This window comes from Cervus elaphus, chromosome 22 (genome assembly GCF_910594005.1).
Source record: "Cervus elaphus chromosome 22, mCerEla1.1, whole genome shotgun sequence".
Taxonomy (NCBI): Eukaryota; Metazoa; Chordata; class Mammalia; order Artiodactyla; family Cervidae; genus Cervus; species Cervus elaphus.
Genome location: NC_057836.1, coordinates 4,454,446 through 4,480,389, shown reverse-complemented (window position 1 = coordinate 4,480,389; position 25,944 = coordinate 4,454,446). Strand labels below are relative to the sequence as shown.

At 52.5% G+C, this 25,944-nt stretch overlaps 1 protein-coding gene across 4 annotated transcripts; it reads left to right on the top strand.

The window, feature by feature from the left end:
- Positions 1–203: 203 nt before the first annotated feature.
- FAM118A (family with sequence similarity 118 member A) lies at positions 204–25,443 on the top strand. 4 transcript variants are annotated; one of them, XM_043881639.1, is made up of 9 exons: positions 204–222; positions 11,963–12,075; positions 12,865–13,117; positions 16,148–16,369; positions 17,718–17,846; positions 18,855–19,140; positions 21,008–21,040; positions 23,054–23,137; positions 24,261–25,443. In XM_043881639.1, exons 2-9 carry the CDS (start codon positions 12,029–12,031, stop codon positions 24,278–24,280), a joined length of 1,074 nt encoding a protein of 357 aa, XP_043737574.1. In that variant the 5' UTR covers positions 204–222; positions 11,963–12,028; the 3' UTR covers positions 24,281–25,443. The 4 variants fall into 4 exon arrangements, with proteins under 4 accessions (XP_043737574.1, XP_043737570.1, XP_043737571.1 ...); XM_043881635.1 differs by lacking the exon at positions 204–222 and adding an exon at positions 2,440–2,577; XM_043881636.1 differs by lacking the exon at positions 204–222 and adding an exon at positions 9,142–9,431.
- The last annotated feature ends 501 nt before the right edge of the window (positions 25,444–25,944 follow it).

Here is a 25,944-nt window from a genome sequence, read left to right as displayed (position 1 = left end):
CTGGCTGGCCTGGGCGGGGTAGGGAGTGTGGATTCAGGAAACACTGGAAGGCTGGCAAGAGCAAGTGGCTTTAGATCCGGTTAACTCTTGCTTAGGGCAGGGAAAGGTTTCCAGGGGCAGACAAGGGAGGAGAGGAATATCAACTGGAGACACGAAATCAGCTGGGCGTGGCCCACAGACTCACGGACCCGAACCCTAGCCAGCCCCATTCCCCGTCTCCGGGTGAGTGTATTTCTTCATAAGAACACGGGTGGACACTCACTCATTCACGACATTTGGGCAGCAGTTGTGTGCCCAGCACCGTTCTAGCTTCTGGGCTCCCAGGTGGAGGATGGTGGAGGGTGGGCTCCCAGGGGTGGACATGGGGAATAAGGTCCTGGCTCCCCTGGGAGGGCTGAGGAGACACAGATAATTAGTGAACATAGTTTCAGGGCTGTAAGAACTCTGAAGGAAAAGAACCCTGGGTAAGTGGAGCGAACTGGAGATTTTAGCCAGGCAGTTGGCAAGCAGGGGACCTGAGATCTGCCTGGGTCTGGACCCATCTGGGGTTGGAGAATTGAAGCTGTCCATGAGTGTGGTGCGGGGCCTGGCTGAAGAGAGGTGCCTCCGATCCCACTTAATGGTCTCTTAGTTCAGTTCAGTTCAGTCGCTCAGTCGTGTCCAACTCTTGGCGCCCCATGGACTTCAGCACACCAGGCCTGCCTGTCTATCACCAACTCCTGGAGTTTACTCAAACTCATGTCCATCGAGTCGGTGATGCCATCCAACCATCTCATCCTCTGTCGTCCCCTTCTCCTCCTGCCTTCAATCTTTCCCAGCATCAGGGTCTTTTCCAATGAGCCAGTTTTTTGCATCAGGTGGCCACAGTATCGGAGCTTCAGCTTTGGCATCAGTCCTTCCAATGAATATTCAGGCCTGATCTCCTTTAGGATGGACTGGTTGGATCTCCTTGGGGTCCAGGGGACTCTCGAGTCTTCCCCAGCAGCGCAGCTGGCCTCTATGTCTCTGCAAAGTGTGCCTGCTCCCGTTTTAGAAACTGAGGCCACACTGCGAGCACCTGCAGGGGAGGGCCAACCAGAGGTTCAGCCCCACCCGCGCCCTGCTTCTGCTTCACTAACTATGCCAAAGCCTTTGGCTGTAGGCTTTGTTGTGCCTCTGTTGTGCTTCCACAACAGACTCTGGAAAATTCTTAAAGAGACGGGAATACCAGACCACTTGACTTGCCTCCTGAGAAACCTGCAGGTCAAGAAGCAACAGTTAGAACTGGACATGGAACAACAGGCTGGTTCCAAATAGGAAAAGGAGTCCTGTAAAGGCTGTATATTGTCACCCTACTTATTTCACTTATATGCAGAGTACATCATGAGAAACACTGGGCTGGAGGAAGCACAGGCTAGAATCAAGATTGCTGGGAGACATGTCAATAACCTCAGATATGCAGATGACACCACCCTTATGGCAGAAAGCGAAGAACTAAAGAGACTCTTGATGAAAGTGAAAGAGGAGAGGGAAAAAGTTGGCTTAAAAATCAACATTCAGAAAACTAAGATCATGGCATCCAGTCCCATCACTTTATGGCAAATGGATGGGGAAACAGTGGAAACAGTGACAGACTTTATTTTGGGGGGCTCCAAAATCACCGCAGTGACTGCAGCCATGAAATTAAAAGACGCTTGCTCCTTGGAAGAAAAGTTGTGACCAACCTAGACAGCATATTACAAAGTAGAGACATTACTTTGCCAACAAAGGTCCCTCTAGTTAAAGCTATGGTTTTTCCAGTAGTCATGTATGGATGTGAGAGTTGGACTATAAGGGAAAGCTGAGCGCTGAAGAATTGATGCTTTTGAACTGTGGTGTTGGAGAAGACTCTTGAGAGTCCCTTGGACAGCAAGGAGATCCAACCAGTCCATCCTAAAGGAAATCAGTCCTGAATATTCATTGGAAGGACTGATGCTGAAGCTGAAACTCCGACACTTTGGCCACCTGATGCGAAGAGTTGACTCACTGGAAAAGACCCTGATGCTGGGAAAGACTGAAGGCAGAAGAGGACGACAGAGGATGGGATGGTTGGATGGCATCACAGACTCAATGGACATGAGTTTGAGTGAACTCCGGGAGTTGAAGTAGGACAGGGAGGCCTGGCGTGCTGCAGTCCATGCGGTCGCGAAGAGTCGGATACAGCTGAGCGACTGACTTGAACTGAATCGCGCTCCCCGCGCACTCGACCGCGCCTGCGCCAAAGGTGGGGGCGGAGCCTCTAGGGGGCGGGGCCTCCGGCTCCGAGCCGTTGGTTTCGGGGCGGAACCTTCGCGCGGCGGGGGCGGGCGCGCGGGGGAAGGCTTTGCGACTGTGCAGCGGCCGCCTCCGTTGGAGTCGCGGCTGAGGGCGGCGCGGCGTTGACTTCTCCAGCTCCGCCTCCCATTCCGACTTCGGCTCCGGCTCCGGCTCCGGCTCCGGCTCCGGCGCGCGCGCTGTCGCCCTCCCCGCAGACCGCCTTCGGCCTGGTGACCCCCAGGCGCGCGGCCGCCGGGAGCCCCCTGAGACTTGGACCCGCTGAGCCGGAGAAGGCGTCGTGGGGTGAGCTGACTGGCGGGGGCGGCCCGGGGGTGCCGAGAGGAGAGAGGCCCCCTCAAGACCTCGGGATCCTCAGGACCCGTCCCTGCCCCTCCAGACCCCCCGGCCACTCTCGGGATCCACGGCCGCCTGAAGGATCCCGAATGACCTCGGTGCCCAAGACCCACCCCCAACCCTTCTCTCGGGAACCCCAGCCCCGAGGACCCCCCCCCCCCCCGGGATCCGCCCTGGCCCCCGAGACCCTGTGGGAGTCGCCGGCCACCTTTTGCCCCTACACTTTTCAGGGTCCTCAAGTCCCGAAACCGTTCCGGACTTCCCCCCCACCCCGCCCCGCCCCAGACGCCGAGACCTCCTGAGGCCCTGCCGCCGATTCAGGGTCCCGGGACCCCGAGGATCCTCAGTTCTAGAAACCTCCCCAGATTCCTTCAGGACCCCCGCGACTGTCCCTGACTTTCCCTTCCCAGGCTTCCTTAGAACCCCCCTGGGCCGCGAAGCACCGCCCCCCCCCCCCCCACCTCCACCGTGCTGTCTCTTTCTAGCCCCCCGGATCCCTAGACTGCTGTCCCCACCCTCCACTACCTGCCCTTGAGGTTCAGTCCCTTTATGCTCCCTGTCCACGCAGGTCTGGAGGCTGGGCTTCTCAAACCTGCGGTCTGTGGACCCATCGGGCATCTGTGAAAGAGTTCCCCGGCTTTTGTAAATTCTTAGTATGAAAGAAGCAGAGGTGTCTAATGAGTCATCTGATGACCCTTTGTGGCCGGGCAGGGGGTGGAGCGCTTGCACTGAGTTGACTGTTGCACTGAGGCCAAAGCAGGACAGTGTTTAACTTTTAATGCCCTTTGCTGAGGTTCATATGGCCCCACAGAAGCACCTGGAGAACAGATGTGTTGTGGAGGGAGGCAGAGCTAAGTAGGTGAGGGGCTTGGGGTGGATCAACATGCTTTAAGGTGGTGGTGGTGGTGGTTTAGTTGCTAAGTGTGTCTGACTCTTGGCAGCCTTATGGACTAGTCCGCCAGGCTTCTCTGTCCATGGGATTTCCCAGGCAAGAATACTGGAGTGGATGGCATTTCTTTCTCCAGGGGATTTTCCCCACCCAGGGGTCGAGCCTGAGTCTACTACTTGGCAGGTGGGTTCTTTGCCCCTGTGCCCCCAGGTAAGCGTCTGACTGGAGGTGTAAGACCTTAATGAACAAGGTCCTCAAGCAATTAGAACCTGAAGTGGGAAGAATCCAGCTTTGTTCCCTGAGGCCCCATGCCCTTCGCCCTTTCCTGAATTCCTGCTTTCACTGTCCCTCTGAGTGTGTTTTGGACCAGCTCAGAGCCAAGGAAGGTGGGTGTTGGTCAGTGCATGAGGAGTGAGGGAGGTGTTTGGAGTAGGGGAGATGGGAATGGAGGAAACTGGGAAGCTCAGAGTGCGATGGGGAGGGGCAGGACCAAAGCAGGGGGAACTTTTAAGGCCCAGTAGAGAGTTTGGGAGCTTCCCCAGTGGCTCAGCAGTAAATCTGCCTGCCAGGCAGGAGACCCGGCTTCAGTCCCTGGATCAGGAGGATCTCCTGGAGAAGGGAATGGCAACCCACTCCAGTGTTCTTGCCTGGACAATTCCTTGCACAGAGGAGCCTGGCGGGCTACAGTCCATGGGGTCACAAAGAGTCAGACGTGATTGAAGCAACTCAGCACTGCAGAGAGGATTTGGTCCTGGAAAGGAGGGGGGGGCCATCGAGGGGCTTGAGGAGCAGAGTGAAGATAGATTTTGTGTTTTTGAACTGTCGCTGGGTCTGGTGCAGGAAAATTGGTTGGAGGGAGCAAGACCATGGGAAAGGTGGCAGGTGATCTGGACCAGCATGTTGCTAGCGAGGACCTCACGCGTGGCTGAGCTTCTTAAAGTCTAGACCCAAAGATCAATCCTGCTCTTTCCTGTTTGAGCCCACAGTTTTCTGCCTGGGCACTGGCGTTAGGAACTTAGTCTTTTTAGGAGAGGTTTGGTCCTTCTGCCTATAGGTCACCTAGGACTTCATCAGGGTGATTGTCTGTGTGTCAGGGTGAGTCCAGCGTCCACGCAGGAGAGGGACATGGGGCACAGTGGGTGGGAGGGCAGGGGGGAGAGGCTGGGTCTCAGGAATGGAACCAGATCATGGATTTGGTTTATTAGCTGGGCTTGGGGGTCCTGAGAGTTCAGATGTGTTGTGTCAGAAACATCACTTTGGAGACTGGGACCAGAGGGGCTGAAACCGGAAGCAGGGTGCCTGTCAGCAGTCTAGACTAGTTGAGAGGACCACAAGGTGTGGCAGAGGGTGTGGATTAGAGAGCGATTTAAAAGAGAAAGGCGCACGACTTTTGTTTGTGGAGGTCTGGACTTGGCGTGAGGGGCAGGGAGTCTCTCCCAGTACAATAATAGAAGTCTCTGTCATAATGAAGATGTTCTGTGTTCGTGCCCTCCAGTAAACTCGACACGTGGTGATGTGTGTAGTTTAAGCACTTAAAATGAGACTAGTGTCACCAAGGAAATGAAGTTCACTGTTACTTAATTTTATTTGAATAAACCCAGGAAGAATACCCACTTCCTGCATGGGGTGTAGGGCAATCACACTGTCGTAGGCTTTGCTAGTTTAAATGTTAGCCTTTTTCATGTTCCAGCAACCTTGAGATAATAAGATAAAGGAAATACACGGCTCAGAGAGGCTGAGTAACTGACCCCTATTTGAAGTTGTTCAGCCGGTAAACTCGGTTGTCAGACTTCTAAGGCTGGACTCTCTGGGCTGGATCCTACTTCCTCCCGCAAAGAGCCTCAAGGTCTCTTTCCCAGGGGAGTGAAGTCCTCTCCAGAGGTGGCTTTGTTTCCAGGCTGAGCCCTCCTTATCTGTCTCTGCTAAAGTTAACACAGACTGTTGTGTGATAAGCCGCAGGCAGGGACCCAACAAAACTCTTGTGAGCTGGTTGTTTTGCCTGAGGCTGCTTCTTGCTGCCTCTGAATCTTCCTGATGGTGGCTGTTTATTTCAGCATTCCTGGAGAATGGATGGAGCAAGGAAACAGGTGAACCTGCAGACCAGCCCTGCCATGTGGTTTGATTTTTGTAAAGTGGAAGTGTTTGTTGTTCAGTCGTGTCCAGCTCTTTGCTGCTCCACAGGTGGCAGCCACCAGGCTCCTCTGTCCATGGGATTCTCCAGGCAAGAACACTGGAGTGGATTGCCATTTCCTTCTCTGGGGGATCTTCCTGACCCAGGGATCCAACTAGGATCTCCTGCATTGCAGGCAGATTTCTTTACCATCTGAGCCACCAGGGAAGCCCTGATGTAAAGGTTTGGTAGTAAAAAGAGCTATAGATTAGTGCCTTACATGAACTTTTGGGGGTCACAGTGGACCAGGTGGTGCCTGGGATAGTGGCAGGATTATGGGGCTTGGGCCAGGAGTGAGTGTTGCTTGTCCCCTGACTTCCTGGGGAACCTTTACCAAGACACTGTCTCTCAGTCTCAATTTTCACATTTGTAAAGTAGGGTATTTGACATCACAGAACCTTTAAGACTCCTCCAACTCTGCAGTTCTATAATTTTAGATTTCACTGGAGGTTTATTTTCTATTAATAGAACATCTCTTATTCCTCTTGGGATGGATAACGCTGGTGGTTCAGCATGCCTTAGCCTCTGTACGGGCACATTTTCCCCATTATTGGCTTATCATTGAGTAACATGTCCCTTTGAGTTCTATACCGTGTCACATCCGATGGACAGACTGTTAGTGAACACTTCAGCTGTTGGCAGTATTCCGAGTAAAAGGTCAGGTGTATTTGTTTGCCATCTGAGCCGCACTGATGTTCGGAGAAAACTGGGACGACTACATTTATCATGGTGGTTGGCCTCTTGAAAGGGTTTAATGTCAGCCTTGGCCAGGTGAGAGGTAATAAGAGCCACGTCACAGGGTCATGGGGAGCTTTGAATGAGATCGTGCCTGTAAGCGCGTCGTGTTTGCCCTTGGATCTAACAGGGGTGTAGAAGGTGTCAATAATTAGTGCTGCTTTTTGAACTAAATGGTGATCTGTACATTTTTTGTTAGTGGTGGGTTTTGTTGTTTTCTTGGTTTGAGCAGGTGAGCCCAGGCTACTCTGGAGTTGCTTTCAAGAAGCAAACGGACACGTTTTGATCACTACAGAATAAGGATTTTTTTTCCGCTGCAGTTTATGTCGACTGAATAAAAAGCGTTTGGTTAAGTAGCGTGTTTTCAAATTGAGGTTTTTTATTTCCTGAAACTTGGAAAAAACCAGCTCATCCTGGAGACCTCTCGCTAGTAATGGCTAGGCCAAATGGTCAAGTTTCACCAGAATCCGGGTTAGGTGAGTATGTAGTTGTGGAGAAGTAGTGTTAAAATGAAAGTCTGCTGATGCTGAGGGAGAGAAGCTGGCTGCTGGGGTGTTGACGGTAATAGATAAACCTCTTCAGGTTAAGTGCCTTTCAGGTCTTTGGTGCGCTTAAAATCTTCAGGAGAATCCAATCAGTGATGGGGATGATGGCATTCCCTTTTGACAGATTTGGAAACTGAGGTTCAGAGAGTGGTGATGCTTCTGGTCTCCAGATCCTGTTTTCTCCACCATGGCCCTGGGCGTTGTGGTTTCAGGGCAGGCCTCTCCTTTGCAGTTCTGGAAGCTAAGTTTTTGTCCTTTTGCAGCTCGTTTTCAGCTCAAGTGAACCTAATTAGGCCAACGCACTCGCCAGAAATAACCTCTGTCAGTCAGGTTCCCAATAATTCATCAGTGCTTGAAAACTTCCTCTTGTTGCCCAGTGATTTCTGCTTCTGTGGCCCCCTCCCAGGTCAACTGGGGGAACCAGATTGCTTGGAAAAAGGCAGTTTGTGGGAATCAGGTGAGACTGAGGGCCTGAGGGTGTTAACCGCCAGGGGAGGAGGGGCTCTGCTGACAGGAAGAGCTTGCTTTGTGGCCGGAGGCCTGCAGACCCTGGGTGTACTCACCCGGGTTTGGCCTCCTGTAGGGACGTTCCAGTCTTTAGGAACCACACGGGGATAACACTCAGCTGTCATTTCCAGGTCTCCTGTCCCCTGAGGGCAGCAGGTGTAGAAATCACTCCTCAGGGTGGGTTCCTTGGGTAACTGGAGCAGATGGGGGTGTTGAGGGTAAGAGCTTGCTGCGTTGCCTATTCAGGCCTTCATCTGAATCAAGTCGTTTGTAGTCAAAGGGGTGTGACTTTTCCCACAAATTCTGGGGGCATTTTATTCCATCGCTTGATGGATTGGATACATGAGTTCAAAGCCAACATTTGGAGATTTTCATGAATGTTTACAATGTCCCGTCCCTGTGTAAGAGGAATGTATTTTGAGCATGTTTCCCACATGCCTGCTTATCTCTATGCTCATTTATACTGCTCAAGAACCATGTGATAATTCATTTATAGAAAGAAATTGACTTTTCCTAAGGATATTTTTGAGGATCCCACAGATTTGAAACTTCTGTTTCATGGTTTGTACTTGAGTGAAGGTGTAATTTGTCACAGAAAGTGATTTAAGTTTTTCATTATGCTACTTGTAATAAAGGGCTTCCCTGGGGGCTCAGTGGTAAGGAATCTGCCTGCCAGTGCAGGAGACACAGTTCTGTCCCTGGGTCAGGAAGATCCCCTGGAGAATGGAATGGCAACCCACCCCAGTATTCTTGCCTGGGAAATCCCATGGGAAGAGGAGCCTGGTGGGCTGCAGTCCATGGGGTGACAAAGAGTTGGACACGACTGACCAACTAAAACAACTTGTAATAAAACACTGCTCTTGACAAGCATTTTCTCCCTCCCCCTCGAAACTTTGACTCATTCATTCACTGATGCATGCTTTTTTTTCGTTTCTCTCTTTATCTTGATAAGCTTGGTCTTCTGCCCATCCCTCTCCTCTTTCTGGTGATGTATGGAGTGGGGTGTGTGGGAATGAGGGTTTCAGGGGTCAGCACCTGGGCCGGGTTCAGCTGGACTCTGGCTGGCCGAGCAGGTGTGCTGCCCACTGGTAGCTGTCCTGGAGGCTAGACCAGCTTGAACGGGGCTGAGTCCATTCCAGCAGGGCAGGCTCCAGCCCCAGTGTGCTTATCACACGCCTGCTTGCTTGTTTGCCGACATCCCGTTGGCCAAAGAAGTCATATGACCAAGCCGGAGTCAGTGAGAGGGGCTGACTGGACCAGGGCATGGTGAGGGGGAGGGGGTTAACTCTCCGGCACGTGGAGTTAGGGAGCTGGGAAGAAGGGTTTGCTTTGCTAGCTCTAAGTAACGAGTTTGGTGTGTGTAGTTTGTTGTGTTTTGCGTTAGACTCAGTTAGATGAACATTTATTTAGGGTGGAACATAGGCATTCAACGAGTAAGGCAGTCTTTGACTACTCTGAAGTTCGTTCATAAAATGCTCATAATCTCAAATTTAAGCAGAAAATATCCTATCCAAACTTTTATTCATGACTTTGGATAAAAAGGACAGGAACTGCTTATACAGATCTGTGTTGGGGCCGGATTTTGCTCTCAGAAAATGCTGTTAGGTCCTTGTAAAAAGGAATGGGTTGCTATGATGACTGGGCTTTGGGCCTGCAAACTGCGGTGACGACATGATCACCAGGGAAACTGAAAGATGCGGCTTCTGAAAGGTCCCTGAAGGCTTTTGTTACCATCGTTGTTGTCTGGAAGCTGATGGGCTTAGAGGATGGTGCTGGGGTTGGGGGCAGAGTGCCAGAGGCGCGCCGTCCTGTGGGGACTTGTAGGATCGGGCACTCAGCGCTGCGGAGATCTCCTGCTGGGCCCTGGGTTTAAAAACAAGGCGAGATTGGGGTACTTTCTAAAGTCACTGTGGGGTTTGGCTCTGATAATCATGCTGCTGAAAGAACAGGAAATGAGGTAATGTCTTTAAACATGTAATGTTACAATGAACTGTAAATGTCTAAATATGGGCAGCTATGCAGTTGATCACTGCATAGTTATTGTGTTGAGATTTAATGTGATTGGGTACTTCCTGTGTTGGCGGGTGTGATCCTTAAAGGTAGCCGTCAGCGTTAGAGTCTGGAGGCTCGTCTGCCTGAACGTGCTGGGGAGCCGGCTCAGGCCTTCATCACCCCCTCCTCCAGGAGGAGGACGAGGTCTGAGCGCGTAAGCCGGCAACCGGCCGCCCGGGAGCACCGGCCCTCGCCTGCTACGTAAGTGCTCAGGGCCTGCAGCGTTGACTTGTTCTCTAGGAAAACTGGGAAATCACTTCATTTTGGAGTTAAGTCCAGCCCACAAAAGTTTAAGTTGTTCACACTCTTTTGCAGAAGTGTGCTTGTAGTGTTTAGGTTTTCAGTTTGTATCTGCGATCATACATATAAAGGAGTGTCAAAAGTAGTTGAACAATAATTGAGAGAACGACAGACAGATTTCCAAAGTTCTTCACAGTGGTGACAGTTTAGGGCATGTGACTTCTGCAGTCACTGGGCGCCCAGTGACTGTTCAGACAGTATTCTAAACTGTCGTGTACAGCAGGGTGAGATAAAAGACTCCGTCCCATGTGGGGAAGTGGCGTAGATTATTTGGGGGGCAGTTGGATTCATCAGCTGGTGAGCATCTCGTATTGACGCCTCTTGTAGGGAGGAGTGGGAAGGAGCCTGAGCTCCGTCCTGAGCGGGGAGGCTGGGAAGCCTTTGCAGTGCCCGAGCCCTCTGACTCCAGGGTTTGAGTCCAGAGCACGTTTCCTCTGAGAGGTTCCCGAGCTTGCAGAACTCGGTCTGTTAGCAAGGTTTCCTGTTGTGTAGCTGTTAACACTGAGGGCCGGTGAAGAGCTAGGTCAGCCACTGAAATCGCCAGGCTAGGGCCCAAGGTCGCTTATCCTTGGGATTATAAGGTACAGTGGGAAACCTCAATATTTCTCCTTTCCTTAGAAAGTAGCAGAGAGGAATGGAAGGACCTGACCTTTGATGACTTGGGAGGAGTTAGGGCCCAGCAGCACCCTGGCACAGGGCAGGCGCAAGGGGGCAGCACTGAGCTTGCCTGCAGGCCTGCCTCAGCATCTGGGGAAGGGCCCTGACACCTGACGGCCCCCTGGACCTTCTCCCCTGGGTGGGGGGATGCCTACAGGCCGCTGCACGGGTCTGTGTCCATTTTCAGGGGATATTCTTATGATCCTCTTTAAAGCCTAATGATGCTCCTAGACTGGTTAAGCCTAGTTTCCTTACCCTGGAAAATCATTTTTAGTGACCCAGTTCTGAATGATGGGGGAGGAAAAAAAGATTACACGTGTGAAAGGTGGTTTTTACTTAGTGCGAGTTGGGCTGTGACCAGCAGGCACTTAGGCATTCTGCTGACTACTTCTCTGGAAAGTGTTTTGGCAGCATGTGCTGAGATACTTTTACAGGGTTCATACTCTGTAACTCAGCAATTCTGCTTGTCAGAAATCTCTCCTAAATAAAATTTCAAAGTAGATAAAAGCTTTGTGTACAAAGTTGGTTGTCATAGAGCTCCAGTGATGTCTTGCCTTGGGGGGGGTGGGGTGGATGAAGTGCCTGATGGCCTCGCAGTGGGACAGAAGTTCATGCATGTTGCTGTAACACTTCTACTTATGGACAGTTTTTCTTTCCTCTTTTTTTTCCTTTAGTTTTTTCTCTTTATGAATAGTTTTGAGTAACATAAAGAAATGTTTTTATTAAAATGCATGAAAAAGTAAGATATGACCTATGGTCTCGAATGATGTAAACATTTTCAAGTAAAAAATCTAGAGGGAACTATACAAATGCTAACAGTCATTGCTTGTAGGTAGTAGGATTATGGGCTTTTTAATCTTTATTTTTCTGTATATTTCCTTCTTTACAGTAAATATTAGGTATAGAATTGGTGGAGGCAATATGATTCTGGAAAGATGATAGAATGTGGAGATTGTTTGGCAATAGAGACCTAGCTGGTTTGAGAGTCCTGTTTTGTGTAAGCTAAGAACTGACCTTGGACTCAGACTGTTCCGCTGGACTGGGTGTTAGCGTGGCCGGGCGGAGGCCTGGCATGTCTCAGTGAGCCGCTCGGTGCCTTCGAGAGCGAGGCTCATCCTGGAGACCCGTGTGACTTGCTTTGCTGTCCCCTGACGTTGTTTTCCCTCCCGTGATAAATCCCTGGTGTCCGTGTCCCCGGAAGTGGTCCTGGAGCAGAGTGGTGAAGGGACAGCGCAAACCCCAGCCCTGAGCCGCTGCGTGGCCTCCTTCCCCCGCACTCCTGCCCAGCCTCCTCCCTCCAGAGTCGGGCTTCGGGGCTCCTAGGTCTAAGGCTCTGCCTGGCCTCTTAAGTCACAGGATTAGGAGTGCGGGCTTAGGAACCATTCTGGATTGTGTTTTTGTATGTGATGGTTTTCAGTAATTCTGATTTAGAGAGAGCTCTGGGACCTTTGATTTTAATTCCAGCCTCATCTTTTTCAGGGTACTGATGAAAGAATTTTCACCTGGGAAGTAGAAGTTGCCTCTGAATCTCTTTAGGGCTCACAGATGGATTCAGTGGAAAAGACGACAAATAGAAGTGAACAAAAATCAAGGTAAATGACGTCGAGTGCACCTTCACACGGGTGTATAGCCTCCACTGCAAAGCTCCTCATGTGTTACTTAGTACCTGCGAGGGCCAGTCACAGCGGGTTAGGAGATGGTCTCAGAGGCCTTTGCTTTAACATAAGAAACGTTCCAGGAGACAGTTCTCTTTCTGCCCAAGGAAACCACTGTCGCCTGGCCTCCGCACCAAGCAGCAGGGAATCAGAGGATCACCTCTAAGGCTGGAGGGTGTTGTGGTTTGCAGGAAAGAAATCTCTGACGATAAACGGGCAGGTGATAAACTTTACTCCATGAAGTAACGCAGGAGGAAGTGCTTGCCGGAGAGTGGGTCGTGGAGGACCTGCGTTTTGCCAGGGATTTTCTTTTCTGTCCCTGTAATCAGGGATCATTTATCGTCATAGTTTTGTATTTACAAGCTCTTGGCAGTTTTAAAGGAATTTAAATTGCTGAGCATCTTTGTTTACATACACGCATCACTCTTATCAACACCATGGGGGACTCGAGTCGGACAAGACAGTAGAGTCCCCACGTCCGTTACGGAGTGAGGACTGAACCAGTGAGGTGCGTACACAGAAAGGGAAGTGCGTACGGAGCACAGCGCACAGGCTCGCCCTGCGGTCAGTGTGGCGGGGTCGAGGCGTGTGTCCAGCGCCGGCTGTGTTGGACCCGCCGCCTCACGGACGGACCGCCTCACGGACGCTCACGGCTGCAGCGTCTCCCTCGAGGTGGCAGTGCTTCCATGCTGGCTTTCATTCTCCCCCTCCCTTGTTTTTAAGCAGAAAGTTTTTAAAAAGCCTCATCCGGAAACAGCCCCAGGAGCTGCTCCTGGTCATTGGGACGGGCGTCAGCGCAGCGGTGGCCCCGGGGATCCCCGCCCTGTGCTCCTGGAGGAGCTGCATCGAGGCCGTGATCGAGGCTGCGGAGCAGCTGGAGGTGCTGCATCCTGGGGACGTGGCCGAGTTCCGCAGAAAGCTGACCAAGGACGGGGACCTGCTGGTGGTCGCCCATGACCTCATCCGGAAGATGTCCCCGGTAAGTGCTTCCAGGTCAGTGCTTCCAGACTCCCTGGGGCAGCTTGGCTCGAGGCCAGGCTGGTGAACCGGGAGTACGGGGCTTAAATGACTCCACGAGTTGGGCTCACGAGCCAGAAGTCCTTCAGTTCATCAAGATAGCATCCCTTTAAATGAGGGTCCCAGGAACCTTTAAATGGGGGTCCCAGGCTGCTCTGGGGACCAGCCCAGTAACCTTGTCCTGGTTCAGTGCGGGGCGCGGCCGCCAGCTCTGCTTGGGTCTAAGCAGGTCAGCCGTGACTCCTCACACAACAGGTGGGTCCCCAGAGTGTCAGGGAGAGAACAGAGCATCTTTGTCTCTTCGGGACAGGACCCAGCAAGGAAGAGAGGTTGGCGTAGGGGCGCGTGCTCGCTGAGTGGTGCCCAGAGCCTGTCGGGCTGGTGCAGAAGCGGGGGAGCTCCCACAGGGCGCGGCCGCGTCTTCCCTGAACAGGCTGCCCTTGGAGCGGAGGTCCCAGGCACGTTTCTTCCATTTCTGAAAAAGTACAGCCATCATCTCATCTGGGGCGGAGAGATGTAGGAGGATTCACAGAGGAGAAAATGAAACTGGTACCCAGAGAAAGCGCGCGGCTTGACGGCGATGGCGTTTACAGGGTGTTTACACGCTCACGTGAAAGCCTGGGAGGGGCGCAGACCGTGCGGCCTCCGCCTCGCGCCCAAGGCCGGCTGCCCGACTCCTGCCTGAGTGACCTGAGCGTTCCGGCGGGGGGAGAGCGGCGGAGGGCCGTGCATCCTTCCTGTGGGGTCTGACGCACCACAGACCAGTCGCGTTGTCGCGACATCTGCCAGAATTTGCCCGCTGTGGCCATAGTGACTGTACCAGAGTCTGGGAAGCGTCAGTTGGGTGATGGTGCCAGGTGTGGGTGCAGTGTGAAACACGGGGTGGCTCCATCATAGCGGGGTGGCTACTGCTGGTTTGAGTAAACCAGCTTCTGCGTCCTTTTACCTATCACTTAGGGCTGCGTTCATGCTTCCGGACAGCCGGCTACCGGCCGCTGAGCTCCTCACTCGCCGAGCCCAGAGTGGTCTGCAGTCCGGAGGACCCTCGGCAGGGAGAGAGCAGGGACACTGGGCCGGGGGGCTCTGGGTGGGTCCTGGGCCTCGGGCGAGGGCGTCCCCTCCGAGGGGCAGCTCGGATGCGAGGTTAATCAACATGAGTGTCCGGGGCTTTATCTTTTCTACTTTTTTGTGTATTTTTGAGAACTTCCATAAAGAGCTAAAGTGAGGCCAGTTAGAGTGGCGGTGTTCTTCTGTGTTCAGCTGGTTGGGAGCAGGGACGTGGAGTGAGTGGGGAGTCAGTTTTCCCAGGGGTGGAGTTCTGCCTGGGGATTCCAGGGGAGCCAGGAAGGGCCGGGAAGTTGCAGGCATTTTTAGGGGTAATTGTTGTGACACCCTGTGGAGCCTGAGCCGCGTGCTGGGGTAGGCCAGTGGGGTCGTGAGAGATGGGGTCAGTGGTGGTGGGTCTTGGTGGGGCTAAGCCTCCCAGGAGCGGGGGTGATGAGTCGGGCAGGTGGGGGACTTCTGGGAAGAGGCTGGCTGTTGGTCCTGCTATGGTTTGGGGTGTGGAGGTCCCCGGAGGAGGCGACGGAGGCGTGCAGACGCTGTGGTGCAGGAAGGGTCGCTGGACGTGGACCCACGTGCGCTGTGACATGGCAGTGAGCAGGTCCGCCAGGTCTTCACCGGTCAGGCATGAGGTGCCAGGGACGTGGACGCCGGTTCTCAGGGGAGAAGGAGGGGAACGCTCACAAGAGAGCATGAAGGTGTGGGGGCTCCTGAGGGCAGGCCCGTGGAAATGGATGGGGGCGGGGGACCGGAGCGTCTGGCAGCGGGAGGGGACAGCCTGGAGGGCAGTGGGTCCTGTGGGCGCTCGTGCGTGCACGCCACAGGCCCAGGGCCAGGCTGGCTGGGGCGCCCCGGGGTCATGCGGGCCTCCTTGCCCAGCACCCCCCCTGCTCTTCAGGCGTCCGCCCGCCTCCCTCTGGCCCTGCCGGGCGGCTCCACCGAGCAGCTCTGCTCAAGGCCCCAGCGACCTCGGCGCTGCGTCCCGGGCCCATCCCGGTCCTGACCCCGGGGCTCTGCAGCACCGGCAGCGTGACACAGTGTCCTTCCCTGGACGCCCGCTGCCAGCCCCGGGCCTCGGTGGCTCCCGAGGAGGGAGAGCCCAGGCGGCCCGGAGGTCTGCAGGACCCGCGGGGTGTCGTTCCGGGTCACCAGTCTGACCTCACCTGTGTCAGATGCCCTCGCTCACCTCCTGTCAGCTCCTGCTGGGCGTGCCCTCTCCAGAGCTGCCTCTTCCTTGGCGCTGGGCTCAGAGTCCTGTATCAGTGGTCCTCCCGATGCTCTTGACCCGGGCACCCTCTCCCCCACAGGGCCGAGCCCCCTTTCTCTGCTCTGCTTTGATAGCGTTGATTGCTGTTGACATTTCATTAACATATTGACACACTATCTCCCTCTTCCAGAGTTTTAAAAAACTCTATGAAGTCAGCAGTTTTCTTTCTTTTATAAAAAATACTACTGTCTCTCTTGTTATTGAGTTACTCAGTTGTGTCCGACTCTGGGACCCCATGGACTGCAGCACGCCAGGCCTCCTGTCCATCACCAACTCCTGGAGCTTGCTCAAGCTCATGTCCATTGAGTCGGTGATGCCATCCAACCATCTCATCCTCTGTCGTCCCCTTCTCCTCCCACCTTCAGTCTTTCCCAGCATCAGGGTCTTTTTCAATGAGTCAGCTCTTTGCATCAGCTCCAATGGCCAGAGTATTGGAGTTTCAGCTTCAGCATCAGTCCTTCCAATGAACACTCAGGACTGATTTCCTTTAGGATGGACTGGTTGGATCTCCTTGCAGTCCAAGGGACTCTCAAGAGTCTTCTCCAGCTCCACAGTTTGAAGGCATCAAGTGTCTCTCTGGCACCTAGACTGTTCTCTTGTGCCTGGGGGCTCGGTGGTGGTGGAGAGACGGCGTCTCTGTAACCCCGGTCCTCCTCTCCGCAGCGCACGGGCGACAGCAAGCCCAACTTCTTCCAGGACTGCCTGATGGAGGTCTTCGACGACCTGGAGCGGCACATCCAGAACCCGCTGGTGCTGCAGTCCATCCTGAGCCTGATGGAGCGGGGTACCATGGTCCTCACCACCAACTATGACAACCTGCTGGAGATCTTCGGGCAGCAGCAGAGCAAGCCCATGGAGTCGCTGGACCTGAAGGACAAGACCAAGGTGCGGGGCGGGGCGGGGTGCCCGCGGGCGGAGGCGCGGCGCCAGGGCGTCCTGTGTTGCGATGGCAGTGCGTGTCAAGTCTGTTCCTGCGGTTTTTCCTTACTGTCCTACTGTGAGCGTTTCCCCATCACGAAGCCGTCTTAAGAAGTGTGGTTTTAGATGGAATTTCATTATGAGACGAGGTTATCATTGTTGTGAGCATTTTGCCACAGTTATAAATAGTGCTAAATGCAAATTCTTACCCTTTCTAAAAGTTCCTAGAAAAATGTTAGGGTCAAAGGGTATGACTGTTTTAAAGACAGATGATATAAATTATCCAAGTATTCTCCAGAAAGGCTCCCCGCTTACACACCACAGCTGTGGGAGGGTAACCCACCTTCCTTACCTTGCCAGCCCGTGGCGTTGCTAAAAACCCAACCCAGTGCATTTCTCCCATTGGATGGGGTGCCCATTTTATGCTTTTATTTCTGTTACTGCTAAGGTTGACCATGGTTTCATCGTATCAGCTGAGTTTCCTGTGTGTGTGTGCGCGCCTGTGGGTTTACATCATCCCTGCCTGTTCTTCCCTCACTGCGGGGGCCTCGGGTTCGGTCCCAGACCCACTCCCCACGCAGGGACACCAAGGGCCGCTGGGCTGACGCCTCGTGGTGGAGCTCCGGTTCGCGCCCTCCCCCGAATCATTAGTGACACACGACAGGACGCCTGCTCCACGTCCGAGTCACGTGGCTGCGTCCGTGGGGCCGCTCACTGTGGTACCTGGAGCGTCCAGGATCCAGCTGCAGATGGCAGGGAGCCTTCTCTGGCTGCTCTGCCCGCGCGCGTCGGTTGGTCTTCAGGTTAGTCTGTTTGTCTGAGGTGGTCAGTCCAGCGCGCTGATGGCAAGGTCCCGGGTGTGAAGATAAAAGGAATGTACGTGACGCACAGCTTCTCCAGGACCTTCATTCTGTGTCTTGAAATGAAGCCAGTAGAGAGCTACTTGATAACTTATTTTTTCTGTATGTATATATTTCAGGGTGTAAAATCATTGTATACCTAACAGTAATTAAAATATAATGTGATTTAAAATGGAAACCTTCATAATCTCCCTAAAGTCATCAGTCTTAGCCATTTGCTATCACTTGAAATGTTAAAGATACTTTCTGTGTAACTGTCTTGGTCTTGAAACAGAGAAGTTCTTTTTAATATGGGAGGATGGGAAAACCAGCCCTGACAGCTGAGTTTCTCTTAGGTTTAAAGAGATAATAACAAATCACAGCATCTCTCTTACTTACACCGCGGGTAGGTCTGAGAAGCCGTGAGTCGGGTCGGGCACTTTCCCCAGCCTGTGTTCCTCTGTCTGCCCCGCCAGGTCCTTCAGTGGGCGCGGGGGAACATCAGGTTCGGAGTTCTTCACATTCACGGCTTGTACACCGACCCGTGCGGGATGGTGTTGGACCCTTCGGGATATAAAGACGTCACTCAAGACCCGGAGGTCATGGTACGCCCTCCCTGATGTGGCCCTGGTTGTGCCCCTGGGGCTGTGTGGGGGCTGCTAGCCATGGGTGGTCTAGCAGGGTCCAGGGCTCCTGCCTCTCGGCCCCTTGAACAGAGGCTCTGTGAACTCGAGCGAGCCTCTTGCCCAGGGAGGCAGCTCTGTTTCGGGAGGGCGACTCACAGGCCCAGCTGAGGTTGGGAACGTCCCTCCGTGGCGTCCTCTCTGTCCATCCGGGCACCTCCTTTCCTTTCTCTACTGAGCAGTCTCTTTCAAAACCTAGTCTTCAAATTTCATTCTCTGCAAGGCTTTATTGTTGTCATAGACAAAAGGAGGTATGGCGAAACTGCCTTGTGGCTTCCTGTGAACTCACTTTTTATGCACTTAGAAGCCAAGGGGGTCCTCACTGATGGCTCTGGAGCTCACGGTCTGGTCCGGCTGCCGCTCCCCAGGCACGGGGTGGTGACGGGCTGGGCCCCTCCGCTGCCTTGGCATGGCCGTGGGCGGGCAGGGGCAGTGCTGGCCGACACTGAGCCTCTCTGGGTGTCTGGGTCGGCGATGAGCCTCTGTGCCCCCGCCTCAGGCACCATCACTGCCCCCCTCAGCTCCCCCTCAGCTCCCCTGCCCTCACTCCCAAGGCCAGGCCCTCCCCTCGGAGTTCCCGTCCTCCATTCGTTGAGACAGGTCAGTTGCAGGGACTAGGTGTCTCCACATAACTGAACTGAAGAAAAATTCCATGTCCTTATCGTGTGTTTTGAACATTCTAAACTGCATGTGATTCTGGAGGATTTGAATTGAGAGGCTGCGCTGGCTGCAGGGGTGGGCGGAGGGGGCAGCCGCGGCGCTGACGGGGGCCTGGCCGACACGCTGGCTCCCGGAACGAGCCCCCTCCCTCCCTCTGCCGTCCCCACTTGGCTCCTCTGCGGCTCTCGGGAGAGGCCTGTCGGGGAGCAGCGTGACGCCGTGAGAGCTCGCTCACGGTCGAGCCCAGCCTCCCGGTCGGTGCTCTCGCAGGAGGTTCTCCAGAACCTGTACCGCACCAAGTCCTTCCTGTTCGTGGGCTGCGGGGAGACGCTGCGGGACCAGATCTTCCAGGCCCTCTTCCTCTACTCCGTGCCTGACAAGGTGGACCTGGAGCACTACATGGTGGTCCTCAAGGAGAGCGAGGACCACTTCTTCAAGCACCAGGCAGACATGCTGCTGCACGGCATCAAGGTCGTGTCCTACGGGGACTGCTTCGACCACTTCCCCGGGTACGTGCAAGACCTCGCCGCTCAGATCTGCAGGCAGCGGAGTCCAGGTATGGCTTCTTCTGTTTGTTAGTTTGCTTTTTCACATTTCAGTGTATAAAACCGATGGGATTCTTCCATTCTACCCCCTTTTTATAGATATAAATTAAATGCCATAAAATTGAGAAGTAATTTTACATACCATTAGATTCACCAGTCTTCTTCTTTTTTAATGTTTCTGTGTACTTAAGAATAGCAGATTGGGGTCATTGGCATGGTCGTGATAGCCTGCAAATTGAGTTTTTTAGTTAAAGCTGCGTGTATAGTTGTACACGTCCATTCCTGTCTCAGATGACATGCCCTGCTTCAGATTACCTTAACCGAGAAAGACAGCTGCCCCGCCAGCTCCATCAGCTGTGACCCTGGCAGCCTGCAGACGCCGCTGTCTCACACCTTTATCCTCTCACGCTGCATGTTAAAAAGTTAAAACCGCTGCAGCACAAAACGATCGCATGAAGACTTACTTTCTTTTTTCAAATAACATCTTTTCCCTGTTCTGCTGAAGGCAGCACCCCTTTTAAGTAATTCTCCTCGGCCCTCCTCTGGGGAGCTGATCATCTACCAGGAGTGGCCATGATACATGAGCACTTGTTCAGCTGGTCATCTTGCCATCAGGGCAGCTTGTGGCTTGGAGTTTGTATCATAAAACATGGGTGATGGCAGACCCGGAGAGGTCTGTGTGGGCTCACCTGTCCTTGTGATAGGAGCCCAGACATAGGCACCCACAGGTGGTGGAAGTGGGGTGACCACAGTGCTGCCTGGGCATGACCAGCTGTGGACTCGAAGCCTGGAGAAGGCGAAGGCCAGGGCACACAGTGCAAGGGTGATCTGGCAGCTTGGTTTCTCCCCACTGGCCCTTTTCAGAATTGACGGTAATGAGCAAAAGGGGCCAATTTAAGTTGCATTTCCATTAATGAAAGTGTCATCAGGGTGGCAGCTTTTTACTAAGAGAAGGAGCAGGGAGCTGACACTTGCTGTTGCACATTGCTATGAATCTTATGTCCTTGACCTTATTTCATTTTTAGTCACAGTATCCACTGCTACTGGGCTTCCTGGTAACTCCATGGTAAAGAATCTACCTGCCCTGCAGGAGATGTGGGTTCGATCCCTGGGTCAGGAAGATCTCCTGGAGAAGGAAACGGCAACCCACTCCAGTATTCTTGCCTGGGAAATCCCATGGACAGAGGGATCTTGGGGGTACAGTCGCTTGGGTTGCAGAGTCAGACAGGACTGAGCGGCTAAACAACAAATCCACTGCTACTAAGCAGATGACTTTAGGGCTGCTGAGACAAGCTCAGAGAGGTGGCTCAGTTGCCCATGTTTTGAAGCTGGACTGGGGTCCTGGACTGACAGCAGGCGGACGTGCCCTCAGGGCGCCCCACACAGGCCTGCCTGCTGACTTGGGCAGCAGCTCCTGCCTCCCCCGCTCTCCGCGGACCTCACCCGGGGCTCCCTCCTGCCTGTGTCCTTCTTGGCAGGGGATTCCTGTCCCCATTCAGGCCCCCTTTCCCAGGCCCTAGCAGCTGAGTGGCTTTGACAGGCTGCCGGGGGCCGAAGGTCCTTTGGACTTAGCATCTGTGGCTGTGTCTTTGAGCACCTGTGAGGGGACAGCCTTGAGGTGTCCTCCTGCTGAGAGCAGGAGGTGGGCTGGGGAAAGCGGGGGAGGGGGGTGTGGCAGGGATGGTGCCCGGCTGGCTCGGGGGCGTCATCCCAGGGTGGAGAGGACGGTCAGGAGTCAGGCCCAGCTGCCCCGCATGCTGAGCGCCCCTCAGGCTGGGCAGGGTCCCCACGTCAGAGCCAGCCTCGCCCGCCTCCACCGCAGACGAGGAGGGAGAGCTGTCAGGCGGCTTCTGCTGACTGTTTTCCTTTCTTCTCCAGATGCCGATCGAGTGGACAGTACCACGTTGTTGGGTAAAGCAGACCTTGATTTTCACCAGCCTGGTTTTTCTTTACACATTCTACAGTCTTCCTACCGTCACTTATAAAATCAGAGAAGTGTTTCTCACATTAAATACTTAACCTGTGTTGTGTCAGGATAGCCCCACCAGGACGAACAGCAGCACCTTCATGAGGGTCGCTGCCGCCACGAAGGGGTTAAAGAGACAGCCCTTCAACTGTGGGGCTCAGCTCTGTCAGACAGGGGCCACCTACTGGCGCCAGGAGTGATGTCCTGTCCTAGAGCCCAGAGGCCAGGGGACTGGAAGAGTCTATTTGTATCATACCATTTGGTCTGAGATGTATTAACAGTTAACTTTTTATTTATTTATTTATTTATTTATTAGTTGGAGGCTAATTACTTCACATTTCAGTGGGTTTTGTCATACATTGATATGAATCAGCCACGGATTTACACGTATTCCCCATCCCGATCCCCCCTCCCACCTCCCTCTCCACCCGATTCCTCTGGGTCTTCCCAGTGCACCGGGTCCAAGCACTTGTCTCATGCATCCCACCTGGGCTGGTGATCTGTTTCACCATAGATAGTATACATGCTGTTCTTTTGAAATATCCCACCCTCACATTCTCCCACAGAGTTCAAAAGTCTGTTCTGTATTTCTGTGTCTCTTTTTCTGTTTTGCATATAGGGTTATCGTTACCATCTTTCTAAATTCCATATATATGTGTTAGTATGCTGTAATGTTCTTTAACAGTTAACTTTTGACCCATTCTCTTCAGACATTTTAATTGCAAAGGTTCTGAGTGTTCATGTAAATTTTTCTATTTACTTACTACTTCTTTGAGATGTGACTACTCTGCCTGTCTGTGAACTGACAAGCTGTGACTGAACTCGGGCGCCCCGCGTCCACCCCTGGTGAATGTTGAGCCAGGCTCTCTGGTCAGTGCAGCAGGGGCCTTGGAGTCCTTGCCCATCTCAGCAGGGCCACAGATGGAAACTGGTTAGTGCTGGACGGCTTTGGTTTAGGAATTACTGAAGTTACACTCAGCTTTCCATTTCTAACTTATTTCTATGTGAAAGGACATATTTATTTTAGTTGCTTTCTTTTGACTCCCAGAACCATCCATCTCTGTTGAAAAAAGCAGTAGCTTGACAGACATCTGTACCTAACCACAGGGATTAGTTGGTAAGCTCTTCAGTAAAATCAGATTTACAAACTGGTCCTTGGAGGGTGAATTCTAGAATAGTAAGTGGTTTTTAAATAAAAGTTCTCAATTGAAGTATAGTTGTGGTATGATATTATATAAGTCCCAGGCGTACAATATAGTGAATTCACATTTTTAAGTTGTACTCCATTAATAGTTACAAAACCCTGGCTGTCGGGTGCGCCTGCAGCCCTGGAGCTTACTCCACACCTGACAGTTTGCGCCTCTCAACTCTGCTCCTGCACCACCCTCCCCCATAGTAACTGGGTTTTTTCCTTTGTATCTGTGAATCTTTTTCGTTGTATTACTAGTTACATTTTTTTTAATTCCATGTAATATCCTACAGTATTTGTCTGACTTAACTTTACTTAGCATAATGCCCTCGAAGTCCGTCCATGTTGCTGCAAATAGCAAAATTCTGTCTTTTATGGCTGAGTAGTATTCCATTTTATGTATACCTGTCTACACACACACACCATATTCTTTATCTTCATCTGTTGACATTCACTTGCTTTCATATCTTGGCAACTGAAATCCTGCTGCTGTGAACACTGGGGTGTGTGTATCTTTTCTAATTAAGAGTTTTGGGAGGTTGTTTTTGGATATATACCCAGGAGTGGGATTGCTGGATCAAATGGTAATCCTATTTTTAGTTTTTGAGAAAGCATGATAGTTTTCCACAGTGGCTGCCCTCGATTAATTCCCACCAACTGTGTATGAGGTTCCCGTTTCTCTACGTCCTTGCCAGTATTTGTTATTCACGTTCTTTTCCATGAGAGCCATTCTTAGATAAGGTTTTTAATAAAAGTTTTCATCTTTCAGGGAATGCATGCCAGGACTGTGCAAAGAGGAAGTTAGAAGAAAATGGAATTGAAGTTTCAAAGAAACTCAGACAGTCAGATACAGGTACACGGTCTGTCCTTTCTGGGCCACTGCAGGTCGGCGTTGCTTGTAGGTGTTTGCAGTCACTGTGCTTTGCCTCAGTGTTCCTGGGCTCTGGGGGAAGGAGCGATGCGTACATTGTTCCAGCTGCCCAGAGAGACCCACTTTAAACGTTTTTTGTTTAAGTTAGCGTGTTTCTAAAGAAAAACCCGAGAGAAGCACACGAAACGTAAGCTCAGCCCAGTGAGTTTTCACAAAGTGAATGACTACACCCACGCCGCCGCCTCCTGCTCAGATGAAGCACTGTCCAGAGCCTGCCCAGCCCAGCCCGTCCGTTTTACTCGCCCCTCACCTCTTCAGGGGCGGCCGCTCTGCTGACTTGTGTCACGTCAGTGTCTGACCCTCCAGGACAGAGTCTTTCCCTCCAGACCCTCTCCTGCTGCTGTCTCTCCGTGTCGGGGGTTCCTCGGTCGCCTGCTGCCGTGTCAGAGGGTGGCCTGGGCGACTGTCCGCGTCGGCTGTGCGGATGCTGCTGCTGCATGCGCGTGGCCCGTCCCACCCCGGCCGACCTCCGCGTGGTGGTGTGTGCGCCTGTTGGCAGCAGAGCACACTGCCTGGTGGGCTTTGCTCAGGAGCGGTGGGCTCGCCAGCCCGTGGGCTCCTTGGGGATGCCCCGCCCACAGCAGCAGCCTCCTGGCCAGACGGCTCTGGCCGAGTGGAGAAGGCCGTCTCGTCTTCCTTACGGAAAGCTTTGTCCCACTGCGTGTGGGTGAGACCCAGGTTCATCCTCTCGGAGCTGCAGGCAGCCCTGTCGTGCACACACCCTGCCAGTCCGCAGGCTCCCGCTGGATGTGTGGTGAAACTGCCCCTTCTCCAGCCCACTAAGAAGGGAGCGTAATTCCTATTCCTGGGCTGAAATTTCCACAGAGCTTTGCAAATCTAATGTCATAACTGATTTTGTCCCCTGATAGTATTTATAAGTCAGAAAGCCATTTTTAGACAGTAGCCACTGTTTCCATTATGGAGGTATTTTCAAAGTCTTTAGCACATAAGAAAACTGTAAACAGCCTCTGCAATAGAGATCCCATTGCAAATACTTTTTTAAGATCAACTTTAATGTGGTATTCCTTTCTTTTTGTTGAAACAGATGACGCTGGAGGGTCTTGAAATCTTTAAAACCAATAAAAGCTGCAACCTGAAAACCAGCCTTCTGTAACCACAGTGCCATCCCCAACGAGGACGAATGTTAGAGAACTCCACACAGGCTCTCTCGATCCTAAACCATCGAAGACTCCGAGAGCCACGCGGGTACGTGCCCTCGAAGCTGGGTGAGGGAGTCTGCCGCGTGCTGAACTCTGAGGGGACGCGTGCACACAGCAGGTGTCCTGTGTGAGGACTGACGAGACCGCTCCCTCAGGGGCCAGAGCGGCGGGCAGGGACATTCCTGGTACTCCCAGCTCCACGCGACACGCCTCCTCGTGAGGTGGTCTTTCTCCTCCAGTGAAAGGGGGAGAGTAAAGGCTGTCCAAGCAACAGTAGTTGCCAAAGAGAAAATAGCACACGAGACACTTAAATTTTATAATTTTTGTGTGGAAACATGTTACTGTAGAAAAAAAATTAGAAGTATGTTTGTTACATTGTTAACTACCGAAGAAGGAATGGATGCTGGAGGCACTGAGGGAACTAGTGAGGGTGCCTAGATCTGTAGGGCTTCTTTGGAGTTCTGTACTTGCAGTTATTTTGTTTTTTTAAAGAAGGGCAAATCTACCTACTACTAAGAAGTGAAGTCTCCAAGAGGCAGAAGGCCTTTTCAAAAGCACAGGGCAGTGTCCAGGTGCATCATGTTACAGATAACCGAGAAACTGTAAGTGGAGCACAAGACCAAGTTTTAAACTTTTAAATCCCAAGCTCTCCTAGCCTTTATTCTAGGGGTTAAGGTCCAGCCTTTCTGTTCTTATCTCTTTCAAGTCCTCTCCCCGCGGCCCGCATTGAAGGATTTGCAGAGTGAAGACTTGACAGAGACTTGTGGGAGCACTATAACCGTCAGGGCTCACGGGGGCAGACAGCGCGCTGCTGTCTCGCAGGCCATGTACTTGTGCCCACGGAGTCGCTCTCTGACCCTGGCACCGGCCCCGCGTGGCTTCTATGCCGAGGCTTCCGTGTTAACAGCTCCCCACAGGTTTAGACAAAGGGAAGAACAAGGACCAGGAACAGGGAGTGAGAGAGAAGCCAGAGAGCTCCTTAAGACCTTTTTTTCTTCCTTTTTGAAGCATGGAAAACAAATCTTTTATGTCACTCTGGTCAGAAATAAAATTTTATCTTCAGCTCTGTTTGCTCGTCCTGTCTTTGGTTATGACACAATGTGGTATCATGTATTTAATGAGAATTTTTACCTTGAATTGTGAAATTGATTACTTGGAATATTTAAATATTTTTGAAAAGCAAACATCTTAAGTTGGCTTTTAAAAAATTGATACATTTACAAAATGCAACCAAGGCAACATATGTGAAAGTTGGTCAGACACAGGATACAACAATATCGGGCTTCCCAAGTGGCTCAGTAGTAGAGAACCCACCTGCCAATGCAGGAGCCGCAAGAGCTGCGGGTTCTATCCCTGGGTCGGGGAGACCTCCTGGAGAAGGAAATGGCTACCCACTCCAGTGTTCTTGCCTGGAGAATCCCATGGACAGAGGAGCCTGGTGGGCTAGTCCATGGGGTCAAAAAGAGTTGGACACGACTTAGCCGTTGAGCATGCAGCAATATTAAAGCATAGAAATGACATGAAACAGGATATAAAACTGGAGAAGGAAGAGTCCGCTCAGGATAAGCT